This window comes from Chiloscyllium plagiosum, unplaced genomic scaffold (genome assembly GCF_037043375.1).
Source record: "Chiloscyllium plagiosum isolate Xiang-an unplaced genomic scaffold, Cpla_swu_hap1 HiC_scaffold_1, whole genome shotgun sequence".
NCBI lineage: Eukaryota > Metazoa > Chordata > Chondrichthyes > Orectolobiformes > Hemiscylliidae > Chiloscyllium > Chiloscyllium plagiosum.
The window spans coordinates 101,635,472-101,657,100 of NW_028270139.1; the positions used below are offsets into that span (position 1 = coordinate 101,635,472).

The 21,629-nt window shown below is 42.4% G+C and overlaps 1 protein-coding gene across 8 annotated transcripts in view; it reads right to left on the reverse strand.

The window, feature by feature from the left end:
* Nucleotides 1-21,629, reverse strand: part of rusc2 (RUN and SH3 domain containing 2) — a 129,947-nt gene that overhangs the window by 53,585 nt on the left and 54,733 nt on the right. For 6 of the 8 annotated variants that reach the window (XR_006311386.2, XM_043688072.2, XM_043688079.2 and 3 more), the window contains one exon: nt 12,821-14,842. Coding sequence is in view for 7 of the 8 variants with exons in the window: in XM_043688072.2 (XP_043544007.2) it covers nt 12,821-14,762 (1,942 nt within the window). In the remaining variant the exon portion in view is untranslated. Of the gene's footprint in view, nt 1-12,820; nt 14,843-16,524; nt 16,740-21,629 lie in introns of all 8 variants that reach the window. The other 2 variants (XM_087989400.1, XM_087989392.1) reach the window with 1 other exon arrangement.

A 21,629-nucleotide genomic window follows, 5' to 3' on the forward strand; every position in this document is an offset into this window, starting at 1 on the left:
TCCCTTGAGTGTCGGAGGCTGAGGGGTGACCTTATAGAGGTTTATAAAATCATGACCGGCATGGATAGGGTAAATAGACACAGTCTTTTCCCTAGGGTCGGAGAGTCCAGAACTAGAGGGCATAGGTTTAGGGTGAGAGGGGAAAGATATAAAAGAGACCTAAGGGGCAACATTTTCACACAGAAGGTGGTACGTGTATGGAATGAGCTGCCAGAGGAAGCGGTGGAGGCTGGTACAATTGCAACATTTAAAAAGCATTTGGATAGGTATATGAATAGGAAGGGTTTAGAGGATAATGGGCCGGGTGCTGGCAGGTGGGACTAGATTGGGTTGGGATATCTGGTCGGCATGGACGGGTTAGACCGAAGGATCTGTTTCCATGCTGTACATCTCTTTTCACACAGAGGGTGGTTCATATGTGGACTTTATGACTCTATGTTAATTGTGTGGCTCAAATACTACTTGCCACTTGTCAGCCAAAGTGTGGATATTATCCAGGTTTTGTCACATTCTAACATGGACTGCTTCAGTTTCATGGTCCTAATCATTGACAAACATCCCCACTTCCGACCTTATGAGGAGAGAAGGTCATTGATGAAGAAGCAGCTGAAGATGACTAGGTGCAGGACATCACCCTGAGGAACACAATTTACAGCATAGAAACAGGCCCTTCTGCCCAACAGATCTATACAGGTGGAAAAATAAACTGTTTTGAAGACACAGAAAGCATTGGGCCATAAGATGGGTGCTCCCAGCAGGGAGTGGAATATGAATATACTTCAGCCAAATTTGCAGACAACACAAAAATAGGTGGAAAGATAGTTTGCAAGAGGGGTACAATAAAATACTGATAGGTTAAGTAAGTGGACAAAAAGTTGGTAAGATGCAGGAAGTATGAAGTTGTTCAGTTTGGGAGGGAGAATGAAAGAACAAATTAATATTAAATGGAAAAGAGTCATAGAGTCATAGAGATGTACAGCATGGAAACAGACCCTTCGGTCCCACCTGTCCATGCCGACCAGATATCCCAACCCAATCCAGTCCCACCTGCCAGCACCCGGCCCATATTCCTCCAAACCATTCCTATTCATATACCCATCCAAATGCCTTTTAAATGTTGCAATTGTACCAGCCTCCACCACATCCTCTGGCAGCTCATTCCATACACGTACCACCCTCTGTGTGAAAATGTTGCCCCTTAGGTCTCTTTTATATCTTTCCCCTCTCATCCTAAACCTATGCCCTCTAGTTCTGGACTCCCCGACCCCAGGGAAAAGACATTGTCTATTTATCCTATCCATGCTCCTCATAATTTTGTAAACCTCTATAAGGTCATCCCTGAGCCTCCGACGCTCCAGGGAAAACAGCCCCAGCCTGTTCAGCCTCTCCCTGTAGCTCAGATCCTCCAACCCTTGCAAAATCCTTGTAAATCTTTTCTGAACCCTTTCAAATTTCACCACATCTTTCCGATAGGAAGGAGACCAGAACTGTACGCAATATGCTAACAGTGGCCTAACCAATGTCCTGTACAGCCGCAACATGACCTCCCAACTCCTGTACTCAATACTTTGACCAATAAAGGAAAGCATACCAAACGCCTTCTTCACTACCCTATCTACCTGCAGCTCCACTTTCAAGGAGCTATAAACCTACACTCCAACGTCTCTTTGTTCAGCAATGGGGACTTGAGTACAAAAGCTTGTACAAGGGTGCAGCAGGTAATCAGGAAGGCTAATGGAATGTACAAGGGGATTGAAGTAGAAGAATGGGGAAGCCTTACTCAACTGTACATGGTGCTGGTGAAACAACATCTGGAGTATTGTGAGCAGGTTTTGTCTGCTTATTTAAATAAAAATATTGTTTCATTGGAGACAGTTCAGGATGATTCCTGGTATGACCAAAGGCTAAACAGGTTGGTGTTTTACTCATTGAAGTTGAGAAGAATAGAAGGTGATCTTATTAAAGCATACAGGATTCTTAAGGGGCTCGGCAGAGTACATACTGAAAGGATGTTTCCTCTCAAGGGAGAGTCTAGGATATGAGGGCATAGTCTAAGAAGAAAGGAGTACCAATTTCAGACTGAGAGGAAAATGAATTGCTTCTCTCAAAGGGTTGAGTACCTTTGGAACTCCTTGCCAAAAAAAGGGGCCGAATCCTTTTGTATATTTAAAACTGAGATAGATAAATATCTTGGTGGTAAAAACAATAACTGCAGATGCTGGAAACCAGATTCTGGATTAGTGGTGCTGGAAGAGCACAGCAGTTCAGGCAGCATCCAAGGAGCTTCGAAATCGACGTTTCGGGCAAAAGCCCTTCATCAGGAATAATGATGAAGGGCTTTTGCCCGAAACGTCGATTTTGAAGCTCCTTGGATGCTGCCTGAACTGCTGTGCTCTTCCAGCACTACTAATCCAGATAAATATCTTGGTCAGCAGGAGAATCAAGGGTTATGGGGAAAGTGGACATGAGGAATGCAAGATCAGCAATGAGTCTATTGAATAGCAGAGCAGGCTTCAGGGATCAAACTAGGCGGAAGTGGGTACTTCAGATGCTGGTGATTAGAGTCAAGATTAGAGTGACGCTGGAAAAGCACAGCAGGTCAGGCAGCATCCAAGGAGCAGGAAAATCGATGTTTCGAGCAAAAGCCCTTCATCAGGAATGAGGCTGGGAGCCTCAGAGGTGGAGAGATAAATGGGAGGGGGGTGTGGCTGGAGAGAAGCTGAGAGTGCAATAGGTAGATGGAGGTGGGGGTAAAGGTGATAGGCTGGAGAGGAGGTGGAGCGGATTGGTGGAAAGGAAGATCGACAAGTGGGAGTGCAATAGGTAGATGGAGGTGGGGGTAAAGGTGATAGGTTGGAGAGGAGGTGGAGCGGATTGGTGGAAAGGAAGATCGACAAGTGGGAGAGGCCATGAGGATGGTGGAACTGGGATAAGGTGGGAGTGGGGGGGAAATGAGGAAACTGGTGAAGCCCACATTGATTCCATGGGGTTGAAGGGTCCCAAGGCGGAAAATGAGGCGTTCTTCCTCCAGATGTCGGATGGTGAGGGAGTGACGATGGAGGAGGTCCAGGACCTGCATGTTCTCGGCAGAGTGGGAGGGGGAGTTGAAATATTCGGCCAAGGGGCGGTGGGGTTCATTGGTGCAGGTGTCCCAAAGATGTTCTCTGAAGTGCTCTGCGAGAGGGTATTCGGTCTCCCCCAGTGCAGGTGAAACTTTGATGGATGTGGAAGGCACCTTTGGGGCCTTGGACGGAGGTGAGGGGGGAAGGCGTGGGCACAGGCTTTGAAATTCCGGGGTCAAACTGCCTACTGTTTTTTCTATTTCTTATGATCTTATAGACTAGAGGACAGCTAATGTGGTTCCACTTTTCAAAAAAGGTAGTAAAGATAACCCAGGGAAGGAGGTAATGCTGAAAAGTGTGAGATGATGCACTTTGGATGAAGCAACTAAACAACGGAGTACTCAATAAATGGTAGGCCACTAGAAAACTCAGAGGGATACAGGGATCTTGGGTGCTTGTCCACAGATTCCTGAAGGCAACAGGACAGATTAATAGGGTAGTTAAGATGACATACCAGACACTTGCGTTTATCAGTCATGGTATAAATCAGAATAGTAGAGAAATTATGTTATAGCTGTACAAAATTTAGTACATAGTACTCCAGCTGTCGCCTAATCAATTCTAGTCACCATACTATAGGAAGAATGTGATCGCACTGGAGAGAATGCAGAGGAGATTCACAGGATGTGGTCTAAGATGGAGCAGTTCAGCTATGAAAAAAAGCTGGATTAGTTCATGTTGCTTTCTTTAGAGAATAGAAGGCTGAGATGGGACCTGATGGAAATGTATAAAATTATGAGGGGCATGGGTCGGTTGGATAAGAAGCAGTTATTCCCCTCAGATAAAAAAGTCACTAGTAAGGGGGCATCATTTTAAGGTGAAAGGCAAGAGGTTTAGAGAGGATTTGAGGAAAACTCTTTTCATCTGGTGGGTGGTGGGGGAATCTAGATGCACTGGCCGAGAAGGTAGTTGAGGTGGGAAACTTCACAGCTTTTAACAAGGACGAGTACTTGTTGAGCATTTGAAATGTTGTAAGATTCAAGACTATGGGGCAAATACTGGAAAGAATAGTTTTATTTGGCAGTGCAGACTTGTTGGGCTGAAAGGTGTCTTCTGTAGTGTATGATTCTATGGTAGGTGATGTACAATTTTACTATACATGCGCATTTACTACACATCTCTCTGAACACCAACTTGTTTCTCACTTTTAAAAATGTTTTTGTTTTTCCATTCTTCCTTGCAAAGTAGCTAACTTTAAAAAGTGAGAAGTAAGTGTTTGTATTCAGGGATTTGGGTGACCTTGTGCAGGAAGCACAGAAAGTTAACATGCAGGAACAACAAGGAATTAGGAAGGCAAATGTTAAGAGTAAGAAAATCTTGCTGAAATTATATTAGACTTTGGGAAGACCAAATGTGGAACAATGTGCACAGTTTTGGTACTTAATGCAAAGAAGCACATACTTGCAAGGAAGGTTCACTGGATGGGAACATAGGACAGTCTTCCGAGGACAGTTACAAAAAAAAGGCCTATATTCTCAGGAGTTCAGTGGAATGAGGAATGATATTGTTGAAACATATAGATTTTGAGAGGGCTGGACAGGGTACATATTGAAAGGTTGCTTCCCCATCTGAAGAGACTGGAACTTGGGGATATATTGTCAACATAAGGAGTACCCATTTCTGACAAGTTAAGAATATCTTCACCTGGTGGGCAATGAACCTTTAGAATTCTCTACTCCAGACACTGTTGATACTTAGTTGTTAAGAGTATTCATGTTCTACATGTTCCCACAATATCGCCACCATAATGCAATGCAAATTGCCTTTCACAAAAACATGAGGCCATTCAACCCCTTGAACTTGCTTCACCATTCATTATGATCATGGGTGATCATCGAGCCCAATACCTTAATACCACCCCTTTCCCAATATTCCTTGATCCCGTTAGTCACAATAATGGTATCTATCTCCTCCCTGAAAACACAATGTTTTGGCCTCAGTGACAGTAACTCATCACTTTCTGGGTGAAGAAATTTCTCATCTCAGATTTAAAGGGTTTACCTCTAAGCCTTGAACTATGACCCCTGATTTGGGAACATCCTTCCTGCATCTAATCAGTCTAGTCCTGTTAGAATTGTATAGGTTTTTATGAGATCCCCTCTTCTTATGCTTTTAAACTCTCATGAATACAATCCTAAGCAACTCAATCTCCCCTCATATGCCAGTCTTGCCAGCCCAGGAATTAATTTGGTAAATCTGCATAGCACTCCCTCAACAGCAAGAACATCATTCTTCAGATCAGGAGACCAAAACTGCACATAATACTCAGATGTGGCCTCACCAATGCCCTGTAAAAACTGCAGCAAGACATCCTTATTCAGGTGCTTGAATCCTCTCAGTATGAAGGCCAACATACAATTTGCCTTCTTTACTGCCTGCTGCATCTGCACACTAACTTTCTGTCACTGGTGCACAAGGACGTCCAAGTTTTGTTGAACATTCCCCTCACAATTTACAGTCAGTCATTCATATAATAATGTGCCTTCCTATTTTTGTTACCAAAAATGGATAATCTCACATTTCCCAACATGATATTGTACCTATGTATTTGCCTACTTATTCAGTCTGTCCAAATCATACTGCTACACCTATGTATTGTCACAACTCACCCTTCCCTACAGCTTTGTGTCATCTTCAAATTTTCAGAAATTACATTTCTTTCCCTCATCTAAATTATTAACATATATTGTGAATAGCTGAGGTCCCAGTACCAATTCCTGTGGTAACCCACTAGTTACTGCTGTCATTCAGAAAAAGACAAATTTCTTCAGACTCTTCTTTTCCTATCTATTAACCAATTTTCTATGAGTCTCAATTGCAATTAACACCACTTAATGATACCATGGAAAAAAATAAAGCTTTCCTGAATTTCATTTGACATCAAGGGTCGAGAAGACTTTCACAATGTTACAAAACATCAGATAGCAAACAATGTTCTTATATAAATTACTTCATCTTCCTTCATCTTTAACCCATTCCAGCTATGATTTTTTAACTTTCTTCCCCATTCCTCCACCCTCTCAAAACAACTCTTTTGAGATTCATAAAGCACTTCAGTCTGGCTTCTACTGTACACATAAGCAAAACTCTCCTGGCCACAATCATAAATGGTATCATCTGCACTGGCATAACTTACTACACCTGGTTGTCTGCTTATGTGCCTCTGACACCACACAATACCTTACAATTCGTTCCTCAACCTCATCATTACCTCATTATCAGACTGCTTGCCAAAATCAAATAATGAATATTCTGATTTTCTTTGGCAAAGTATCAGGAAGTCTGACATTTCTGCTCCTACCACAAAAATTCATTTCCTTTTAAATGGCACCATCTTCTCACCGACTTGTTCAGACCAGACAATGTAAATTTTCATATCCTATTACACCCACAGCAGATCCTCTTAACAAGAAGTCCAGTTATTTCCATACCTGAAACATTACCATTCTCCAGCCCTGCCTCAGCCTCACTGAAGCTACCACATTTACTCATGTTTTTGTCATTTCCGAATTCAGTTTCCTCAATACTCTTTGTTGGTTTTGCACCCTTCATCCAGCATAATTTTTGACATGTCCAGGATTTACCATGCACAGGATTCAATTGGCTAACGTGAGTTTTCGACTCAGTTTACCCCTCATTAATATGAAATGGGTCACATTCTCTTCAATATAAAGAACTTATTTTTCAAATCCCTCCACCATCTCATCTATCCTATCTTTAATACCTACACTAACTTTCTATCCCTTTATTTTGCCTTTGGCATTTTTAATCTCACATTGGGAATGGGGCTGTCAACTATATCAGCTATACTTTCTGAATTTGCTTAGCTAAATCTTTAGCCTCCTTTGAAAATCTTCAGTCTTCTTATCTATGAAAATCTTCACAAGATGTAACTTTTCAACCAATCTTTTAGTCACCTGGGCTGCACTCCAACAACCATGGCATGTCATTAATTTCTTTAATTATTTTCTCTTATCACCCATCCCACTGTAAAAAGAATCTTGAGATGTTTGCTAAATTTAATTCACTATAGATTCTGTTGACTAAACTTTTAAGTAAAATTTATTAACTTGTTCTTGGAAGTTGGTGTCGCTGGCAAAAGCATTCTTAAGCTGTAGTTTGAACTGGCATTCAGGAGGTAGTTAAGATTCAACATTTCAATTTAAATTTTCATTGGACTAGTAATCCAGAAAGGAGAAAGTAGGACTGCAGATGTTGGAGATCAGAATCAAACAGTGTGGTTCTGGAAAAGCACAGCTAGTCAGGTAGTACACAAGGAGCAGGAGAGTTGACCTTTTGAGCATAAGAGCTTATGCTCAAAACATCAACTTTCCTGCTCCTCAGGTGCTGCCTGACTAGTTGTGTTTTTCCAGCACCACACATTTTGACAAGTAATCCAGAGACCCAACTAAGGTTCTGGGGACTCAAATTAAAGTCTCACTAATACTCACGTAAAATCCATTTGGTTCACCAATGTTCTTTGGGAAAGGGAACTACTGTGCTTGCTTGGCCTGACTAGCAAGTGACTCCAGAACGGCTACTTCCTATCTACCCTGGTCATGTCCCTCCTCAGCCTTCTCTGCTCCATAGAAAACAACCCAAGACTATCCAGCTTCTCTTCATAGCTAAGGTGCTCAATCTTGGTGAATCTCATTTGCACTCTCTCCAGTGCAATCACATCCTTCCTACAGTGTGATACCAGAACTGCACACAGTACTCCAGCTGAGTACTAGCCAAAGTTCTTTACAGCTCCAACATAATCTCCCTGCTTTTATAATCTATGCCATCATTGATAAAAGCAAGTGTCCTGTATGCCTTAACCACCCCAAAATCCCTCTTTCCTATGAGCTTCCCAGTGAGCTGCCATTCATTAAAAAAGTAACAAGACAAGGGCGCGCACAAAGTGCATCACCTCACTTTTCAGGATTAAATTCCATTTTATACTCATCTACCCACTTGACCAACCAGTCCACATACTCCTGTAATCCAAGATCTTCTTCTTAAGTGTTGACCACCCAGCCAATATTTATGTTATCCACAAACCTTCTCATAACTCCCCCCATATTTTCAAGCATATTGTTTGTACATTTTTAATTCATGAAGAATAAGGGATCTAGTACTGATACTTGGTATACATCACAGCACAATGGACTTCAGTAACATAAATAGTCTCTTACCACCACCCTCTGTCTCCTGCCACAATTTTGGATCCAACTTAACTTGCCAAATTACCTGGGTCCCATGTGCATTTACCTTTTTTAATCAGCCTCCCATGTGAAACTTTGTCAAAGATTCTGCTGAATGCATATAAACTACATCAACTGTACTACCCTCATCTATACACTTGGACCTCCTTGAAAAATTCAATCAACCTCCCTCTGAAAAGCCATGCTGACTAACCCTGATCAAAACTGTCTTCTCCATGTGGACAAAGTTAAAAATCACTCAACACCAGGTTATAGTCCAACAGGTTTATTTGGAAGCACTAGCTTTCGGAGTGCTGCTCCTTCATCAGGTGGTTGTGGAGATTAATTCTCTGCTTCAGAACTTTCTCCAATACCACATGTGAGACACTCTGGCCAGATCCTGCCTTATTTTAATAAAATTTATCTTCCCACAATCCAAAACCATTTCTTGCAGACTTTCTTTTTCATTTTCCATTACAAACTTAAACTGGATTGTATTTACTATCACTAAAGTGCTCCCCTACTGCCACCTTGTTCTAGTTTCAGTGTCCAGTTTTGTTTCCCAGAATTAGGTCCTGCACTGCACTGCACTGTCCGTTACACATGTTCTTGTAAAAAAAACTTCTGTATTTCAAAAAAATCCTCTCTATCTAAACACTTTACACTACAGCTATCCAAATTAATGTTGGAGAAGTTGAAATCTCTTATATTATTATTACCTTATTACTACTATTTTTATACACCTCAGTGAATTCTCTATCACCACTGATTGTTTGTAGGCCAATAAGACACTCCCACAAATGTCTGCCCCCATTTTATTTTAAAGTCTCATTTGAAGACCCTTGCAAGATACTGTTTCTCCCTCTGTTTTTCCACCCTTCCCCACCTTGCCTGAAGATTCTATAACCTGGAATGTTGAGTTGCATTGGTGAGGGATAAAATGTCGAGTAATAGGGTAGGGGAATAGGTCTGGGTGGGTTACTCTTCGGGCTGTCAGCATGGACTTGTTGGGCCAAATGGCCTGTTTCCACACTGTAGGGATTCTATTCTAGAGGCCATCCAGCCTCACCTTACTCCTTTCAAATTTGACAGAACTGAACTCCCTCTGTCTTGGTTTCCTTATACACTTAGTTGTATCAACTGCCAGAAATGAAGCAAAGAAATGAAACTGGATAGACCATGTGGCATCAACTACAGTACCAGAAATGACCACACAAACACAACTCTGCACTCTCTTCCTTTTTAACATGCAGGGGCTAATGCTAACATTGCAGGTTAGTCAAGCAACAGTCTCACACGGTCATACCCAGAAAACGTCATCGCCATCTCTGTATCGATCTGGTCCACCAGTAAGGTAAACCCAGCAGAGGTGATGACACTTTAGGAAGGAATCTTTCCTCGGAATCCTCAACATTAATACCTGACTACACAAAGTCGCATGGCAACATGGGCAAGGAAATAGCTGATCACCATGAACAGCTTCCCTTCAGCTGATGAGTCAGTTCTCATCCCTGTTGAACAGGAAGCACCGAATGTAGCAAGGGTGCAGAATGTACTTCAATGTCCACTACCTAGAGTGGCTCAGTAGCACCACTACTCACCACAGTGGTTAAGACCTACAGAACATGGTTGCTAGAGTGAGTCTGTGACAGATGGTGAGAGAACCAACAAGAAGGAAAATCATACTTGATCTCATCCTCACCAATCTACCTGTGACAGATGCACCTGTCTATGGTGGTATAACTAAGAGGGACCACCACACAGTCCTGTGGAAATAAAGTCCTGCTTTCACATTGAGAATATCTTCTGTCATGTTATTGGAAGGCTAATGGAATGTTGGCCCTTATTTCAAGGGGTATGAGTATGAGTAGAGAAGTTTTACTGCAACTGTATAATGTGCTGATGAGACCACATCTGAGGAACTGAGAGCAACTGTGTTCCCCTTATTTCAGGAAAGATGCTGTTTCATTGGAGGCAACTTCACTAGGATGATCCCAGGTATGGGACTCTACTCATTGGAATTGAAACATATAGAGTTCTTAAGGGGCATGAAAATGTGTTGCTGGAAAAGCGCAGCAGGTCAGGCAGCATCCAAGGAACAGGAGAATCGACGTTTTGGGCATAAGCCCTGAAGAAGGGCTTATGCCCGAAACGTCGATTCTCCTGTTCCTTGGATGCTGCCTGACCTGCTGCGCTTTTCCAGCAACACATTTTCAGCTCTGATCTCCAACATCTGCAGTCCTCACTTTCTCCCCTTCTTAAGGGGCTTGACAAGGTAAATTCTGAGAGGACGTTTCCATTCTGGGAGAAAATGCACACAAAGGCACAGTCTCAGAATAAAGGGATGCCAATTTAAGACTGAGATAAAGAAAAATTTCATCTTTCAGCTGGTGGAGAGTTGTGGAACTCCTTGTCACAGAATGTTGTGGGTGCAGAGTCCTTTTATATATTTAAGGCTAAAATAGATTCTTGGTCAGGAGGGGAATCAACTGTTATGGAGAAAAGGCAGGAAACTGGACTTAAGGAACGGCTGAATGGACCACTGTTGTTCCTATTTCTCAAGACTGGACATCCATGACGTGGTGCGGACCATAAGGAGCTGTTGATACAATATGCAGTCTCATGGTCTGGTATATCATCAACTCTACTACTTCCATTAAACTAGAAAATGAACCCTAGTTCAATGAAGAATACAGGAGGGCATGCCAGGCATTAGTAAAAATGGCTCATGAACTTACAAAGCTGGACTACGTGCATGTCAAACAGCACATGCAGCAAATGATTGAGCTAAGGGATTCCTCAACCAATGGATTAAATTTAGGTTCTGTGGTCCTGGTACATCAAGTCATGAGTAGTGATGGAAAATTAAACATCTCACTAGAAGAGAAGACTCCACAAACATCCCAAATGTCAAAAATAATAGGGAAGCCCAGCACATCGATGAAAAAGGTAACACTTAAACCTTCATGACAATCTTCAGCCAAAAGTGTCATGTGGATGATCCATCTTAGCCTCTTTCAGGAGATCCCCAGAATCACGGTCCACTTGATTGGAAAATTTACAAATTTTCATTTCTTCCACCACTAATGTTCAGTAGCAGCAACATATGACAGCTATAAAATGCACTGCATAAATTCTCCAAGGCTCCTTAGTCGGCACCTTCCAAACCCACAACCACCAGAAGGGAAAGGGCAACAGGTACTTGGGAACACCATCATCACTGCAGCCACTCACCATCCTGACTTGGATATGCATTGCCATTCAATGTTGCTGCATCAAAATCCCAGAACAATTTAGTAAGTCTTCTGACACTGAAGAAGGCAGCTCACTACTCAAGGCGAAAGTGAGGTTTGCAGATGCTGGAGATTAGAGTCAAGAGTGTGATGGTGGAAAAGCACAGCAGGTCAGGCAGCATCCGAGGAGCAGGAGAATCAACGTTTTGGGCAAAGCTCTTCATCAGGAAAATGATGAAGGGCTTTTCCTGAAATGTCGATTCTCTTGCTCTCGGAATCTGCCTGACCTGCAGTGCTTTTCCAGCACCACACTCTCGAGCTCACCACTCAGGGAAACTAGGGATGGGCAATAAATGCTGGCTAGCCAGCACTCATGTCTCACGAGTATATTTTTAAAAAAGGATTACATTAGTTGAAGATGACAGCTCACCACCACATTCTCAAGGACAACTAGAAATGGACAATAAATGCTGGCTCAGCAGCAACACCCACATCGCAAGCATGAATAAAAGATAAGGCAAGCTTAGAATCAAAGATCAGCTAGACTGGATAATACTGAAGGTTTCTTTCCCTAAAAGGACTGAGTGAATCCGTTTTTTTTTAATGACATACTAATACGTTTCCAGTTCTCTTTTATGAATTTCAAAATTCCATAACTATAAGGGTTTGAACTCATTTTCTCTAGGTTATTAGTTACATTAGCATTAGACTGCTTGTTTCTTATTAGCAAAGTGCATAAAGAGTCATTAGTTTCATGTTCATGGCATGATTACTGATGGAAGATTTTCAGGAACAGATGAGATGAACCTGCTCAGAACATTAACACTACTTTTACAACCACCACTACTCATAGTAATATTACATCAAATTTCATATCTAGAAAATACTACCATGGATTGCACATGGATAAAGAATTGTTAGTTTCAATTTAGTTCTTGAATAAAGACATAATGTTTCCTACAGAATTGGTCACAAAAGAGTTAGTACAGGTAAACAAAAGATGGCCAAGTATGGAAACACCAATAGATACTGGAATTAAGCCATATCCACATGTTGAAGTAGGGAAGTTTTAATCAGTTTCACCTTACATGCAAGTACTTGGTGCTGACCCTTATGTCAAATGGAAGAGCACACAAAATCCAAAACATGGGAGTTTAAGAAAAAATGTTAAAAAGATAGAAGTCCAGAAAGTTGGCATTACAACAAAGTGCCCACGATTAAAAAGTGATATAATGCAATGGTTATTTTAGACTGTTCTCAGAGTTTGGCACTATCTTACCTTCTGTATTGCTGTCAAAAGATGCATTCTTTTTAATTTGTTGATGGAGTGGGTTAACTGATTCTAGTTTCCTGCCATCTTCCCCATTGTAACAAGGTCCATACCCTTCAAAGTGAGCTCTATCATGCAGACTTGCATTACTATTTTTGTTATTGAAACGATGAATAAAAGGTGCAGCGCAGGACGTTGTTAAGTCCATTTTTGGGGAGGACCTGCCAGACAGATTATGGCAGCGCTCTTCATCTAAATAAACAAAAACATTATTTTCTTTCTGATTTTCCAATATCGGGGAGAACTCAATTGAAGAATCTCCGCTGGTTTTGAGTGGTGGCGAGTTCCCACTTCGTTTTCTAGTTCGAGCAATTTCAGCAAATGAGGTTACACGCCTTGGTGGTGATCTCTGGGATGTTCCTGTATGACTGTCACTTAGCTTGCCTGGACAGCTATACATGCGTTCCAATGAGCCCAACCTAGGGGATGGGCTCTTATCTAAGTTACGATCATAGCTCCTTGATCTTTGCCTGCCGGAAGTATTTGAAGCAACATTCACATACACTTGACCTTCAATGAGATCTTCAGTGGCCTCCGGTGCTGGTTTCTCTTGAAAACATTGATCAATGTCATTCTTATCTTCTGGTTGCCGGAAGAGGTAATACTCTGTAGGTTGACTTGGACTTATACTCTTTGCGTGATCTTCTGAGCAGCTTGTTATTGAAGACCCTGCAGGGCTTGGTGTTGACTGAGAAGATAGGTCACAAGTTACTAATTTGTAATAATTTTGTGTGGCAACAACTAGTCTTGCTTGACTTTGAAAACATGCAGTATAATCTGAATTTTCAGAAGAACAGGGCAAGTTTTCACATGGTAGGTGGTAAGAATTACAGTTGTCATCAACAGCTGGTGAACACTGCTGGTGGCACAGACAGGTTTGCATGGCATTATCAGCATTGTGAATATCACATGAATTCTTTGGCTCACTAGGTGATGAATGAAGGTCCAAATAGAATGCACCCATTTCTGAGTGACTGCAATATGAAGAATCATGCGACATGTTATCTGAACTTAGGTTAGACTTTGACTGGTTTTTCATTTTATTGTAGATTGCAGTAAAGTTGACCAGTACGCCATCTGAGCTGTTACATGAGGAGTCACTGTTGTAAGTCATATGCTGATTATCTATCTCAGACTGATCAGAAAAAACACAACTTCTGCTTTGCTGGATATCTAAGCTAGAGCAACTGCACTTTCTGCTGTCTAGTAAATCTTGTTTACTGAACACTCCATCTTGGGTGTTCTCCAACCCTTGGTTGCAATCAAAGAATAAGGTTGATGTGCTATCATGAGCACAGTTGCATATCGATAGCTCTATTAGGTCAGCTGATGCTGGTCTTGATGTGATGGTTCTATTTGACTTCTTAGCATCACATTTATGGGTTTGTTCCTCTTGACTTTCAATAATTCCTTGCCTAATATTGGAGCTCCATTGTTTTGTGCTGGTTTCAGCACCATGGAGGTGAAATGGCTGTTCGTGAAGAACAAATGGTGAATTATTAATGTTGCTGTTCTGCGGATGAAAGGAACTGTGTTTGGAGTTTTCCTGCTCATTATTTTCATTCAAAATTAATGAATTGTGCAGTTCACTCGTGTTGGTTTCTTTTGAGTCTGGTAGTCTACCTTCAGTTTCATGTGGTACCCCAGGAGGTAAACAAGAAGCCTGAATTAAACTGCTGTATAGTAATGTGTCCTTTTGAAGCAGGTCCCTTTCTGGCAGTGATGTAGTTCTTGTGATTCCCAAATCGGTATGGTAGAATGGGTTGGGTCTTTTGCCCATGCTACAGCACTTTCTGTCTGGGACCTGGCAATGAACGAGGGGAATGTGATGCACAATCAATGTTTCCCCTGTCAGTTTGGGTGGGCTATCCATGATGTCTCGGGTTATCATTCAAACTGGACAAAACGTTGAGAATCCCCTTTGGCCACATTGGTCGCCTGCAACATGCAGCTCATGCTGTGCTCAGAAACCTGGAAAACACAAGGGTGAGGGGCAGGGAGAAGAAACACAGAATTTTATAATACTTATTACAAAAGGCTTGCCAGTAACTGCTTAAGTCATAAAATTACTCTCTTCCTGTTCTAAGGATGCTATAAGGACTCTAAATTATAGCTATGGCAAATTATTTCACCGTGTTCAGTACTATAAAAGCTAAAGACGTGACCTCCATTTGAAGGGCTAAGTCCAAAGATAACCAGTGGAAACAGGGAGCAAATGTTTAGACTTTGGAACAGCCGTAAGAGTTAGTATTAATTCAATCAAAAATTTAATTTTGAAACTATCATTGTAAAATGCAGTATATGACTGATTTGAGACAGAACATACAGTGAGTGTGGCATGCGTTTGAGGAATACTTTTGACCATGGCTCTGAAACTTTCTATTCAGAGGTTGCCTTTTTCACAATTAGGGGCATAGTGCAAAATCGCAATGTTGCTGCATTAGTAATCCAAAGGCTTACTACACTACACTACACTACACTAACACCTTCCACCCCGACCTCAAATTCACCTGGACAGTCTCGGACTCCTCCCTCCCCTTCCTAGACCTTTCTGTTTCTATCTCAGGCGACCGAATCAACACGGACATCTACTACAAACCAACCGACTCCCACAGCTACCTGGACTACACCTCCTCCCATCCTGCCCCCTGTAAAAACGCCATCCCATTCTCCCAATTCCTTCGTCTCTGCTGCATCTGCTCCCAGGAGGACCAGTTCAAAATACGTACAACACAGATGGCCTCCTTCTTCAAGGACCGCAATTTCCCCCCCGACGTGGTCGACGGTGCCCTCCACCGCATCTCCTCCACTTCCCGCTCCTCCGCCCTTGAGCCCCGCCCCTCCAACCGCCACCAGGACAGAACCCCACTGGTCCTCACCTACCACCCCACCAATCTCCATGTACAGCGCATCATCCGCCGTCACTTCCGCCACCTCCAAACAGACCCCAGCACCAAGGATATATTTCCCTCCCCTCCCCTATCAGCTTTCCGTAGAGACCACTCCCTCCGCGACTCCCTTGTCAGATTCACACCCCCCACCGACCCCAACCTCCACTCCCGGCACCTTCCCTTGCAACCGCAGGAGGTGCAACACTTGCGCCCACACCTCCCCCCTCACTTCTCTCCAAGGCCCCAAAGGAAACTTCCATATCCGCCACAGATTCACCTGCACCTCCACCCACATCATCTACTGCATCCGCTGCAGCCGGTGTGGCCTCCTCTATATTGGGGAGACAGGCCGCCTACTTGCGGAGCGATTCAGAGAGCACCTCTGGGCCACCCGGACGAACCAACCCAACCATCCTGTAGCACAGCATTTCAACTCCCCCTCCCACTCCACCGAGGATATGCAGGTCATTGGACTCATCCACCGCCAAACCACAACAACGCGACGGTCGGAGGAGGAGCGTCTTATCTTCCGACTGGGAACCCTCCAACCACAGGGGATGAACTTGGACTTCACCAGTTTCTTCATCCCCCCTCCCCCCACCTTGTCTCAGCCGAATCCCTCCAGCCCGGCACCGCCTTCCTGACCTGCAGTCTTCTTCTTGACCTCTCCGCCTCCATCCTACTCCGACCTATCACCCTCACCTTGACCTCTTTCCACCTATCACATTTCCAACGCCCCTCCTCCAAGTCCCTCCTCCCTACCTTTTATCTTCTCCTGCTGAACACTCTCTGCTCATTCCTGAAGAAGGGCCTGTGCCCGAAACGTCGAATCTCCTGTTCCCTGGATGCTGCCTGACCTGCTGTGCTGTTCCAGCAATAAAGTTTCAACTTTGATCTCCAGCATCTGCAGACCTCACTTTCTAATCCAAAGGCTTGTTTATTGGTCCAGATTCATGAATCTTTGTAACTGAGAAAATCTAAAACAATTGGGCAAATTTGGAACAAAAAGTTAACATAATTAATGATGATCACAAAACTGCTAGTTCTTCATGAAGAGAACCCTTCTGGTTTACTAATAGCAATAGAGCAGGGATCCTCAACCAAATGTCAGCAGATCCCAGGTATACCCCAGCAACTGACTCTTTTACCAAGATCCAGTCTTTCAAATCATTTCACTGTTGATATCCAAATGTCAAAGTAGTCAGGGCACAATGTTTTATCTTCCAATCTCAGGTTACTGATTGATGAGTGGCAGGTAACACTTTAGTTCCAGACTCCACACAGCATGCGAGAAACCAGAAATTGCTGCTTAGTTTGTGGGTTATGATCATTGGTTATGTACTGTTTTGAGAAGGAATTAGCATTCACTCTCAAGAGCTGAGTTCATAATGAACAATTGAAAGCAGGCACTACATCAGTCCTCTCATCGCCCCAGTGACAAACTACCAATCACACACAGATCATCTAATAACCTCATAGTGACAAACCACTAAGGTCTGTAACAATCTAGCTTGGGCATAACTGAGCTCAATAAACACACTGAACATGATATTCATTGGTGTTTGTTGAACAAGGCTCCAAATCTTAACAGAACCATTGCATAATAACAACAATACATTTCACATTTGAAAGTAAAACAGAAATAATACGTGTTGCAGTTGTGTAACTGAATATTCCATAGTAAATACTGTCACGTCACAGGGCTTTGGAATTTTTATAACACTGGTGAGAGGTCTTAGAACAAGAAAGGGTGAAATCTCCTCCTTTAGCAAAGGAATGTTGGACCAAAATATGACACCAGACCCACAGCAATGAGGTCAACTCTGAGCTACCCTCTGAAATTGTCCAGAATACAACATCTCAAGAGTTGTTGTGGTTCTGTTTGCCGAGCTGGGAATTTGTGTTGCAGACGTTTCGTCCCCTGTCTAGGTGACATCCTCAGTGCTTGGGAGCCTCCTGTGAAGCGCTTCTGTGATCTTTCCTCCAGCATTTGTAGTGGTTTGAATCTGCCGCTTCCGGTTGTCAGTGCCAGCTGTCCGTTGCAGTGGTCGGTATATTGGGTCCAGATCGATGTGCTTATTGATTGAATCTGTGGATGAGTGCCATGCCTCTAGGAATTCCCTGGCTGTTCTCTGTTTGGCTTGTCACAAGCCAAACAGAGAACAGCCAGGGAATTCCTACAGGCATGGCACTCATCCACAGATTCAATCAATAAGCACATCGATCTGGACCCAATATACCGACCACTGCAACGGACAGCTGGCACTGACAACCGGAAGCGGCAGATTCAAACCACTACAAATGCTGGAGGAAAGATCACAGAAGCGCTTCACAGGAGGCTCCCAAGCACTGAGGATGTCACCTAGACAGGGGACGAAACGTCTGCAACACAAATTCCCAGCTCGGCAAACAGAACCACAACAACGAGCACCTGAGCTACAAATCTTCTCGCAAACTTTGAATCTCAAGAGTAGTTAGAGATTGGCAATAAATTCTAGCCTTACCAGTAATACCCACATTTTAGTACTAGAACTAGTACTAGAATCCCTACAGTATGGAAACAGGTTATTTTGGCTCAACAAGTCCACACCGACCCTCCGAAGAATAACCCACCCAGACCCATTTCCCTATTGCTTTACATGTACCCTTAACTATTGCACCTAACCTACACATCGCTGAACACAATGGGCAGTTTAGCATGGCCAACTCACCTAACCTGCACGTCTTTGGATTGTGGGAGGAAACCGGAGCACCCAGAGGAAGCCCATGCAAACACGGGGAGAATGGCAACTGTCTGTGTGGAGTTTGCACAAAGGTTGGAATCAAACTCGGGTCCCTGGCATTGTGAGGCAGCAGTACTAACCACTGAGCCACTATGCCGCCCTTTTATTTTGTGATCAAAATAAAATTTGACACTAATTATAGATTATCTCTAGTCATGATCAATGTTCGTCAGGATTGATGGCTCCCTGGTACAAGAAAACTGTTGTTAAACTTCAAAGATTTGTTGGCAGACAGGAGGATGTGAGCTATAGGGAGAGGCTGAATATGCTGGAGTTTTTCACATCGAGCATTGGAGGCTGAAGGGAGACCTTAGGTTTATAAAGTTATGAAGGGCATGGATAGTTAATAGCCAAGGTCTTTTCCTTAGGGTAGGGGAGTCCAAAATTAGACCGCATCGGCTTAAGGTTAATAGCCAAGATCTTTTTCCCTAGGGTCGGGGAGTCCAAAATTAGACCTCATAGCTTAAGGTGAGAAGGGAAAGATTTATGTATGGAATGAGCTTCCAGAGGAGATGATGGAGGCAAGTACAATTATAACATTTAAAAGGCATCTGGATGGGTACATGAATTGGAAGGGTTTAGAGGGTTATGGGCCAAATGCTGGCAAATGGAACTAAATCAGTTTAGGCTATCTGGCCAGCATGGACAAGTCTGTTACCATGTTGTATAACTCTACAACTCTATGACTAGTTCATCTTTTTCAGGCTGTTCAATTTCATATCTGAATTGAATCGAATTGAATCAGCTTTATTGTCACATGTACTCAAATGAGTACAAAGTGTACAAATTACCGCTTACGGCGCCATTTTAGGTTCAAAGGTCCCGAGGTAGAGCTTCTTCATTTGCAGTTCTTAAAAAAATAGAGAAGTAAGAAGATTGCAGATTTTGGTAATAAAATTATAAAATGGAGAAAGAGAAAAAAGTTCAGAACAACAGATCTTTCAACCCAGTCCATGCTGGCACCTAGCCTCCAGTCTGCACTAGGCCTCAACTCCAGACCATGAAGGGCTTCACCTCAGTGTTCATAAGGTGGGGAAATTGCTCTGGAATCACCTCAAGACTGGAAGTTCACACTGAGGCCATGTCAGTCCAAAAGAATGCCATGTATATCCGGAAGACCATAACGCCATGCTGGGCCGCTGGGAGATCGTCATGCCAGGCCGAGAGGACACCATGCCAAGCCGAGAGGACTCCTGGGATAACAATGATGTGAGCAGCATTTAAGGAAAATCGTCCTGCAGCCAAAATGCCTATGATAGAGTTTACACACCAGTGTTTTTTCACGTGCCCACTGGTCTCCTAATTGCTTTCTTAATTACTCCCTACATGTTTTATTAACGTACCAGGGCCTCATTGATTTGTTCCCTTTTTGCCTGCTGAATGTTTCTCTTTTCCTTCTTATATCGTCCTGAATGTTCCTGAACATCTGAGGTTCTCTGAGTTTGTTGCAGCTATATTTCACCTTAAAAGAGAATACGTTGGGTCTGTATCCTTTCCCAGTTGTCTATTGAACTCCAGGTATTGCCATATTCCAGATGTTCAGAACAGACAAAGTCACCTCACACCCAGCACATGCATGTGTCACTGACGGGTAGATATTATACTTATTGGTCCATAGAATGGGCTGGAGTTTGCTAATTTCCCAGCATTCCTTACTTCATAGTGCACCATGTCCACCTGAAATACTGTACTTGAGGTACTTTTTAAAAAAAAACTTAGCTTGAGGATGGAAGAAAAATTGCACAAAATTTAATTATCGATTTTGGAAAATCAAAAGAATGTCTAACAAGACATCTCTAAACATCACAAAAATAGCCTACTGAATATTATTTAAAAGATGCAGCGTATACAGATTTTCACTTACATAAATAAACTCAAAAGAAATAAAATAGCAAATCTGATACAAATGCTGCAGAATTGTGTTCAGGTGTACCCTAAATACTTTGCATTAAACATGGACCTTAAGGGCTCTTGCAGCACTGTAGTATAATAGGTTCTAAGCCGCTGGTCTCGAACTTTCAAACTAGCTTCCTTAGACTAAGAACTGTTATTTCTTAACAGCTCAAAACTACTTCCCTTTCTCAGGAACAATTGTTTTACATATCCACCTTCAGCCAAGACTTCTGCCAAAGTGAAACTAAAAAGATTTTTTTCTCCCCCAGTAATTTCCAAATCAATCTGTGACCTTCAAAACTAAAAGCCTAATGCATGACTGATTACTTTGTCTTCTTGTTAAATAGTCTCTTATGGAAACAAAATTCCACAACATGCCAGGAAGTCACGCTGTTTTTTTTTTAATAAACATCGACCATGACCATAGTAATACCCACAAGTTAATCATTAATTTCTTCAGACACAAAGACCAAAACCCATATGCCACCAATTCAAATTCAAACTCACTAAGGTACTAACAAAATGATAATAGCAACATATTGGCATTATACACACAATTAATTACTCAGTAATCATATTTTACATTAGATCATGGTCTCAACACCATTTATTCTCTTTCAAATGTGCTCTCAATAAAGCTTCCACTATGATATTTTCTTTTCCAGGCACATGAACTATTTTCAAATTATATGGTTGGAGAATTAATTTCCACTAAAACAATCCTAAGTTCTTGCTCCAAACCTTTTCCAAGAAAATTAAAGGATTGTGGCCTGTATAAATAAGTTCCTTCCTAGTTAGTACGTAATTCTGAAAATGATGTAGGGCCATCAGAAGTCTCCTTTTCCACTGTAAAATTTTTTAGCTGAAATGTGGTCAGTTTGTTGAAAAATAGTGACCAGAATATTCAATTCCAATCTCAAGCACCTAGCAGTAAAACAACCCCCTCCTGTCACTACAGCTAGTTTGAACAGCTAAAACCGCTACAGCTATCAGCACAGCTTTCAAATTTTCAAAACCACTTTGACGTTCTTGCCTTCATTCAAATTCTCTGCCTTCCTTCAACAACCATTAAAGTTGAGCAAGAACAGTGCTCAAGTCTGTGATAGAATCCACTCAAACCAACAAAGAGTAAAATTTCATAGTTTTCCTAGGCAAAGAATAATCCAAAATAGCCCTTAGTTTCAACTGCTC